The sequence below is a fragment of the Sinocyclocheilus rhinocerous genome, unplaced genomic scaffold (genome assembly GCF_001515625.1).
Source record: "Sinocyclocheilus rhinocerous isolate Xijiao unplaced genomic scaffold, SAMN03320098_v1.1 scaffold419, whole genome shotgun sequence".
Lineage (NCBI taxonomy): Eukaryota > Metazoa > Chordata > Actinopteri > Cypriniformes > Cyprinidae > Sinocyclocheilus > Sinocyclocheilus rhinocerous.
Window position 1 is genome coordinate 1,448,353 of NW_015653519.1, and position 9,644 is coordinate 1,457,996.

Below are 9,644 nucleotides of genomic sequence, written 5' to 3' on the forward strand. Positions count from 1 at the left end.
ACTGTTTGAACAAATCTGCTCATTGAACATCACTGTGGTGTAGACAGGAGACACCCGTGACAATCTTGGTTGAGTCTCACATGACGAGGCCAGGGTCAAAATGCCAACATGGTCACGGTGGAAAGTTACTCAAATGGGTCAAAACTGCTAATTTGTAGTGCTTTTGGTTAATTTTCTCATTGATTCATGCAAAGTTTCCTGTAATGCGGAGTTTGTTCATTCAGCTGTGTTTTCTTTGCTGTTCCTGAGTGGGGCAACTCTCCTTCATTGTTGATGGGCGACTGCCAAGAATAGCACAAGTTCATGTTCATAGGATGCATGAGAGGGTTTTAGAAAAGGTAGACGTGGTTTTCCGCAATGCAGGCTTTGAGACAACCATGAACTACTCAGAAAAGACTAGGTTAATGAAAGATGCCAGAACCATCTTAGGGAAAGTAGAGGTTTACAGACCTGTCGCGTTGGATTTTCAGGGTTATATGACTTTCCATTTAAGTTCTGGGTTCAAAGGTTCATGTGCAAATAAAAGTTTAATTTGTCCCTCAATATGCAAAAAATGTTTGTAGTAACACATACAAACCGAAGTCTATGAGGCAAGTGTACTTGAGGGTTTAGAAGCAAAAATATGAAGCTTGCATTTTTGTCAAAGGACTAATTGTAATTATTCTGTACAAAAATCTGCTATTTGAACTGTAACATGGTAAACATCACCCTTTTAATGGTTGGCACTTTGGGTTTAATGAATGTTGCATCCCAGTTCGTCTACTTATACTAAACCCTATAAGTATGTACTCTACTTTGGAGTGTATAGCAGAAGAGTAAGCAAGTTTTGGGACCACGTCATAAAATGTTATGCCTCTGTTGCATAGTTACATGCATGCTGTCACCATAACACAGACAGTCAATCATCCTGTCACCATTAACATCTTCATATACACACATTTAAAATTACACTACTCAAATGATTCTTCCTACTGTTTTGGAAAGAAAACAAATAACGCACTAAAGCCATTTGTGGGTTTTTCATGCTGAAAACTTTGCTCATGTTTTTTGCTCATGTCCCCCCACAATGATTTATTTAAAGCAGGGGTGTCAAACTCAGTTCCTGGAGGTCCGCAGCTCTGTAGAGTTTAGTTCCAACCCTGCTCCAACACACAAAACATGTAGTTTTCAAATAAGCCTGAAGGACTTGATTAGCTGGATCAGGGGCCTGTTTCATAAAACAGGTTTACCAAATAAGCCAGGTTTATTTCAGTTAGTCTGACTTATTGTCAATTGATTTGGTTCAAAATAAGTCAGACTAAGTGAAATAAGCCTGGCTTGTTTGGTAAACCTGTTTTATGAAACAGCACCCAGGTGTGTTTAATTAGGGTCGCATCTAAACTCTGCAGGGCTCCGGCCATCCAGGAACTGAAATTGACAAACCTGACTTAAAGCAAACTTTATTTTCACTTTGAAAATCTACCACAAATAACAAACCATTGAGGAACTTTTTTTTTAATCTCATATAATTTCTGCAATTTTATAATCTTATATAGTATTTAACATGGATAGTATGCACATTAGTACACAGGGGTAATTCTTGTAGGTATTGCTTTCTCTATGTAAATTTTATGGATATTATGCCCCTTTTTAATATCTTGTTTGCATATGCCACAATGTTTTCCAGCATTAAACAGTCATGACAGGGGCTAAAATCCTAAGTAAACTGTATCATCACACCGACAAAGATAGAAAGTCATTTTATCACAGTATCATCGTGTTAAAACATGTAGGGCCAGATTATCGATGTTAAAACTACTGCCAGGATTTACTAAAGACATGCAGTTGATGTGACTGACCTGGTTGCATATGTATTTGCAGAAATGTTCTCCTTCAGACAGTAAATTTATTCAAAAAGAGTATTTAAATAAATCATGCAATGTGATGTAAGGTTTGATTTGGGATAAAAACATGACAAGAGTTTGTCGGATACATATTATTCTTTAGTATAAACATTTTTAATATTGTTTTCTTTTTTTTGTCCTTAGTTCTCCAGTATGAACAGTATAAACATCATTTACACAAAGGCAATTTACCATTACCAAAGGCACTACAACCATTGTTTGTAGTATCTTTTAGATAAAATAATTTATTACATATAGTATCAACAGTGTTACTAAGTTCTTCAAGTAGCTGTGATTTGTGAAAATCACCTGATACTGTTTGTGAACTTACGTTAGTGAACCGACTCGTCATGCTGTTAACCACATAAACCAAATAAGTACAGTCTCTTTGGGACGGGCACATGAAAAGCAGCAATTGCTGTTAAACCGTAAACCATTTCCACACAACGCAGTAGAGATTGCTGGCAAAACAAAAATGTTACAACTGTTTTTTGATATGAAGGGATAGTTGACATGAATTAAATGTCCCTTTACAGAATAATACAGTTGTCATTAAAGTAAAAGCTCAGGACGGAGATCTTGCTAAAAGTGTTCAGGTTAGTATTGTGTGTTGGAGGATGTTGTTTACTGGTGTTGTTTATGAGAGAGTGCCTGCTGAAGTGTGATCTCCAGTCTCTGCTGAAGAGCGTCGCCAGGTTTATTTCAGTTAGTCTGACTTATTGTCAATTGATTTGGTTCAAAATAAGTCAGACTAAGTGAAATAAGCCTGGCTTGTTTGGTAAACCTGTTTTATGAAACAGCCCCCAGGTGTGTTTAATTAGGGTCGCATCTAAACTCTGCAGGGCTCCGGCCATCCAGGAACTGAAATTGACAACCCTGATTTAAAGCAAACTTTATTTTCACTTTGAAAATCTACCACAAATAACAAACCATTGAGGAACTTTTTTTTTAATCTCATATAATTTCTGCAATTTTATAATCTTATATAGTATTTAACATGGATAGTATGCACATTAGTACACAGGGGTAATTCTTGTAGGTATTGCTTTCTCTATGTAAATTTTATGGATATTATGCCCCTTTTTAATATCTTGTTTGCATATGCCACAATGTTTTCCAGCATTAAACAGTCATGACAGGGGCTAAAATCCTAAGTAAACTGTATCATCACACCGACAAAGATAGAAAGTCATTTTATCACAGTATCATCGTGTTAAAACATGTAGGGCCAGATTATCGATGTTAAAACTACTGCCAGGATTTACTAAAGACATGCAGTTGATGTGACTGACCTGGTTGCATATGTATTTGCAGAAATGTTCTCCTTCAGACAGTAAATTTATTCAAAAAGAGTATTTAAATAAATCATGCAATGTGATGTAAGGTTTGATTTGGGATAAAAACATGACAAGAGTTTGTCGGATACATATTATTCTTTAGTATAAACATTTTTAATATTGTTTTCTTTTTTTTGTCCTTAGTTCTCCAGTATGAACAGTATAAACATCATTTACACAAAGGCAATTTACCATTACCAAAGGCACTACAACCATTGTTTGTAGTATCTTTTAGATAAAATAATTTATTACATATAGTATCAACAGTGTTACTAAGTTCTTCAAGTAGCTGTGATTTGTGAAAATCACCTGATACTGTTTGTGAACTTACGTTAGTGAACCGACTCGTCATGCTGTTAACCACATAAACCAAATAAGTACAGTCTCTTTGGGACGGGCACATGAAAAGCAGCAATTGCTGTTAAACCGTAAACCATTTCCACACAACGCAGTAGAGATTGCTGGCAAAACAAAAATGTTACAACTGTTTTTTGATATGAAGGGATAGTTGACATGAATTAAATGTCCCTTTACAGAATAATACAGTTGTCATTAAAGTAAAAGCTCAGGACGGAGATCTTGCTAAAAGTGTTCAGGTTAGTATTGTGTGTTGGAGGATGTTGTTTACTGGTGTTGTTTATGAGAGAGTGCCTGCTGAAGTGTGATCTCCAGTCTCTGCTGAAGAGCGTCCAGACGCAGGTCCAGATGTTCCTTTAATCTTCTCTCCATCTCATCCATTCGCTTTTCTACAACAGTCTCCAGAATTTTCTCAAACCCTACACAACATATATGACCCTCCCTATAATAAAAAAAAAAAGGATATACAATTAGTGGACAAAGTAAAGGACACATTCAAGGGATAGTTCACCCAGAAATCAAAATTCTGTCATTAGGGCCTTTCGCACCGCTTTAGTTCCAGAACTAAATGTACAGTACTAAAGTACTGGGACGATTTTGCACGAACTATTTCCCAGTACCATTTAAAGGGTTGCATTCGCACCAACAGTGTGTACTAGGAAGTGACGTAAGCCGGTCGACAGCGTCGTCATTTGTGCGCGGCGTTCAACAACGGAAACAAAGAAGAACAACGTTAACAACAGGTGGATGGAGGACGCTGTGATCGGAGCTGTGTTTTTGTGTCTCGCGGGTTTCACAATAATGGACATGGAAAGTCGACGTATACGTAAAGCGATTGAAAGAACGGAAAGGAGGACTAAGAATCTCCAACGACAACTGGCAGTGCTACATTTGCTACAAGTGCCTGCACTTCAGCGTCCGTCCATCTATCGCTGTTCTCCATACTTGCGAAATAAGTTGACACAATGTTTACAGTATGTTTACACGGCGTTTTAAATCATGGCGGGTGAGGGCGTTTTCGTACGCGTTTGGCCAATCAATGTCTACTTACGTCACGATTAGTACCAGTTGTGCTGGTTAGACCCTGCTCCTGTAGGAGCTAATTTGGTTCTCGAAAAAGGCAGTCCGGTACTAAAATCGCACCCAGTTCCGGCGGTGCGAAAACGCCAAAAAGTGGGTAGTTCCACAATTAGTTTTGGTACTATGAAAAGGTTCCCGCGGTGCGAAAGGCCCTATTAATTACTCGCCCTCATTTTGTTCCAAACCCTTAAGACCCTTGCTTAACTTTGGAACACAAATAAAGATATTTTTGATGAAATCCGAGAGCTTTCTGACCCTGCATAGACAGCAAGGGAACTACCACGTTCAAGGTCCAGAAATGTGGTTAAGGACATCATTAAAGTATCCCGTGTGACATCAGTGGTTCAACCGTAATGTTATGAAGCTATGAGAATATTTTTTGTGCGCAAAGAAAACAAAAATGACAAATTTATTCAACAATTTCTTCTGTTCCGTGTCAGTCTCCCTTGCTGTCTATGGAGGGACAGACAGCTCTTGGGTTTTCATCAAAAATATCTTCATTTGTGTTCCGAAGATGAACAAAATGAGGGTGAGTAATGACAGAATTTTCATTTTTGGGTGAACTATTAGAATAAGATCTGAAGAATGATCAAAGCGTTCTGCCTTGTGAAACTGATGCAGTCACTTTTGAAACTGAACTGTATATTCCATTATTTTATCAAGACCAAACATTCAATTCTTCCAGAAATTATTGAGGTTAAAAATTTTACGATATTTAGATTAGTGTTCACTGTTGACCGTTCATCAAGCCCTCTTAAATGTGATTAGGGACATATATCTTGAAGGACAGATCACAAAGTATATTCACACAGTATACTCAACCTAGTACTGGAATATGGTATCATTTTATTTTTCAATTTAGCTTTTACTTTACTACATTCCAAAGCATATATATCATAATTTCATACATTTTACTGCACAACATTTAATAAAAACATAATTCCTTGTTATTTCAAAGAATAATTATTGATATTTTTGAAGAAATCAACTCCATATCTGAGCCCATTCTTTTCGATGAACTTGTATCTGTTCAAAAAGTGTCTGAAAGATTCATTTGTGAATTGGACTGATCTGACTGCAGCTGTTCTTGAGTCAACAACTCACTCATTCAGTGATTCAGAAGTCTCCAGATAACAAATCACTGAATTCTTCATGTCGGACTCAAAATGAGCAAAGAACCAATAGATCCTCAGAGCGTGAGTGTGTCAGTGTGATTTATGGCACAAAAAGTTACTAATGCAGAATTTTAGTTTATTGATTATTAAATTGAATATTTAGGCAATGACTGTTAGTTAACAACATTTGCTGTAAAAGAACAAGTTGTTTAAACTTACTGAAATGTAGGGATGGCTAGAGGATAGGAACATGGATGAATAATAAGAACCAGACAGCTGGGTGATGAGCATGCACTCTGTGGCGTGCAGGGAGGGTGGAAGGCAGGACCCAGAAGAATGATTATAATGAACCTTAAATCCTAAAGTAGAGGTGCTCCGATTGATCGGCTACCAATTACTATCGGCCGATAATCGCTTTGGGATGATTGATCGGCAGTCTCTATAAAGGCCGATCTCAAAAAAACGATGTCAAGCTGATGACGCGCCTGCCATGAGAGGTTTGCATGACATGCAGCGGCACATTTCAGTCTCTGTCTGGCGCGGGTGAAATAATTATTATGCTGAAGGTGAGGTGCAATTCATATTTCTTCATTAAATAACTCTTAAAGTAATTTGAAAACCTTCTGTTGGACATAATTTCACAAACAGTGTGAGTGAATCACCGTGCGCGCTCTCTTTCCCTCTCAAAATGCGCAAATGGCTTCAAATCACCAAACATCGCATCTGTCTATAAGTGAGTTGCACGCTGCACAGTTGACACAGGAATTGTCACTTGCACAATCGAGGCAGTCACATCGTCACTAAAGTTTATAAATTGCATTTATTTTTAATTCTTGCCAGTGTTTAAACCATTCAGTGCTCGCGCGCTCATGCACACTCGCAGCGCACACACATAACGCCAGGTTCACATTACTCCGTTTGCAGTGCGTATTTTTCCACGCTCATGTTAACGGATGCGTTCACACAGCACATGGTTGCGGTCCGGCAGTGCGTTCCAGGAGCGGTGCGTCTGCAGCAGTGCAGAGATCGTTTCCACACCGAGTCTATGTTTGCTGCGCTGCAAGCTCGCGCGCTCATGCACACTCGCAGCGCACACACATAACGCCAGGTTCACATTACTCCGTTTGCAGTGCGTATTTTTCCACGCTCATGTTAACGGATGCGTTCACACAGCACATGGTTGCGGTCCGGCAGTGCGTTCCAGGAGCGGTGCGTCTGCAGCAGTGCAGAGATCATTTTCCAAGGGGAAAATATGTTAAAGAAATGGCTACTTTAAAGCATTCAACAGTACTAAATGTAATTCTGATTATTAGTTCCTCCTTTTGTCGTCACGTTTCTGTTTGATTTGTTCTGTGTCTCGTTGTATTATGTCAAATTGGATGTGTATATTTGTATATTGTATGTATACGGGGAAAAAGCAATAATAAAAAAAGAATTGTCCAGAATAGTCCTTTTTTAATAAAATCATATTATATCATTGTAGAACAGACATTCAGTCATGTTCATTGATGATTTTCTCGTACACCAAAGCTCTCAAATCTCATTCAATTCACATATGACATCAAAACATGACGTGCCATGTTTGTAAATGATGGGCCACACATCTCATCATATTTGAATTGAATGAGACTGCAGAGCTTCATTGGGGTAAAACCTTTTCAGTGAAAAAGAACCTGTCTGTTCATCATACAAATCTATCATACAGCTTCATAAACTTGGGATATAGTGCACAAATCATGGATTTTCACTGTATAAAACGGAGTACTTTTAGTACTTACTTTGTGTTCCCCTTAAGAAATAAACCAATGCAGGCTCAAAAAGTCTTGAGGGAATATTTACATTTTGCAGTTAACTAATGTTTTATCTTTAGCAGCCCAAAAAGTATTAAAAACATCATGTGTTTATCAGTATTATTATTCATAGTACTTGCACTGTTATCACAATGAGCTTGTTACCACAACCAATCTTATGTGGCTTCAACCACCATGGTAAATGAATTTCTGTTTCTTGAAAACCACACATGACTCACACTTACCGTTCTCCATTCTTCTTCCTCTCTGGAGATGTGGCTTCTTCCAGTCGGAGCTGCGTGACCTGACCGCATACGCTCTGCAGCATTGGAAGCAGGTCTGGGTTGATCGTGCCGGTTTCAGAGCTCAGCATGGCAGACATGGCTCCGGGGGTCTGGTTCTGGTTGCTGGTAGACAGAAGCTGCCCAAGGCCAGATGGTAGATTTGGGCCTGACTCTGCTCCTGCAGAACTAGAAGCCCCACCTCCTCTTGACAGACAACTCAAAGCTCCTCCTCCCATGAGCAGAGGAATGAATCCATTGAGCATGTCTGATTTGTTCTGGACACAACACACACAAAGAATGATTGTTCATTTGTAAGGAAGCTTTGTGCTTTTCCTCCAAATAAACTATTGTTTAAAAAAAACTCCCTTTAAGAGTGAATATGTAATGCGAGGTTATATGAGAAAATATATGAATCATAATAATTTACATTTGTATATTAAAAAAAAAAGAATACATTCCTTTACTATACTTGCCACTGCTAGGCAAAAGTTTGGCATAATTATGATTTTTGATGATGATGATCAGATCAGATCTCTGTGTGGAGCACTGGCTGTTGTCAGACTCCTTGTGCAAACAAAAATCTCAATGGATTATGACAATTAATAGCAAAATGAATGTTTGGAAATGTAAAAATATATAATTACTTTTATTAAGCAAGACTGCCTTAAATTGATCAAAAGTGACAGTAAACATTTAAACACTCTTCTTTTGAACTTTCCTAATTATCAAAGAATTCTGGAAAAAAGAATAAAAAACAAAACAGAACAAACAAACAACAAAAAAGAACTAATATATATATATATATATAATTAATGGAGTACCAATAATTGATAATAATTGAGCACCAAATCAGCATATTAGAATGATTTCTGAAGGATCATGTGGCACTTAAAACTAAACGAATGGTTGCAGAAATTTCAGTTTTGCCTTCACAACTCACATGAAAAAATAGCATTTTACAAAAACAGAAATCTTTTTAAATTGTTATTTTAAATTGCAATTATATCTGACAATATTGCTGTTTTTACTGTATTTGTCATCAAATGACAAAAAAATAAAAATGCAGCCTTCGTGAGCATAAGAGATTTCTTTGAAGAAAAAACAAAACAACAACACACAACAAAATCTTAATTATTCAAAACTTGACTGGCAGTGTATAGTGGTACTGTTACTGTATGTATGACAATCTGGCTTCAGAAGTGGACATTCGACTGAGACTGCCTTGCTCTCAGTTGTTGAAGCCCTAAGACTGGCAAGAGTGGCTATACGTATCTTGCTGGATCTGTATGCTGCTTTTGATACAGTGAACCACCAGATTCTCCTGTCAACCCTATTGGCAAAGGGCATCTCAGGAACTGCACGCCAGTGGTTTGAGTCTTACCTCTCAGATAGGTCCTTCAAGGAATCTTGGAGAGGTGAGGTGTCCAAGTCTCAACACCTAGCTACTGGGGTGCCTCAGGGCTCAGTTCTTAGACCACTTCTCTTCTCGGTCTACATGGCATAACTAGGTTCTGTCATTCAGAAACATGGATTTTCATGTCACTGCTATGCTGATGACACTCAACTCTACATTTCATTCCATCCTGATGATCCGACGATAGCTGCTCGCATCTCAGCTTTTCTAACAGACATTTCTTGTTGAATGACGGACCATCACCTTCAACTCAACCTGGCTAAGACAGAACTGCTTGTGGTTTCAACAAACCCATCACTTTATCAAAATTTCACCATCCAGTTAGGCTCATCAACCATAACTCCTTCAAAAACAGCCAGAAACCTTGGAGTTATGATTGATGAT

At 38.0% G+C, this 9,644-nt stretch overlaps 1 protein-coding gene across 4 annotated transcripts in view; it reads right to left on the reverse strand.

Annotated features, from left to right (window-relative positions):
* Positions 1–1,517: 1,517 nt before the first annotated feature.
* LOC107716483 (uncharacterized protein C10orf88-like) overlaps positions 1,518–9,644 on the reverse strand; it is a 14,196-nt gene continuing 6,069 nt past the window's right edge. For 3 of the 4 annotated variants that reach the window (XM_016522957.1, XM_016522958.1, XM_016522954.1), the window contains 2 exons: positions 7,808–8,121; positions 2,855–4,019 (listed from right to left, as the gene is read on the reverse strand). In XM_016522957.1, coding sequence (XP_016378443.1) covers positions 3,845–4,019; positions 7,808–8,121 — 489 coding nt within the window. In that variant the 3' untranslated portion in view covers positions 2,855–3,844. Of the gene's footprint in view, positions 2,550–2,854; positions 4,020–7,807; positions 8,122–9,644 lie in introns of those variants that run through there. The other variant, XM_016522955.1, reaches the window with a different exon arrangement.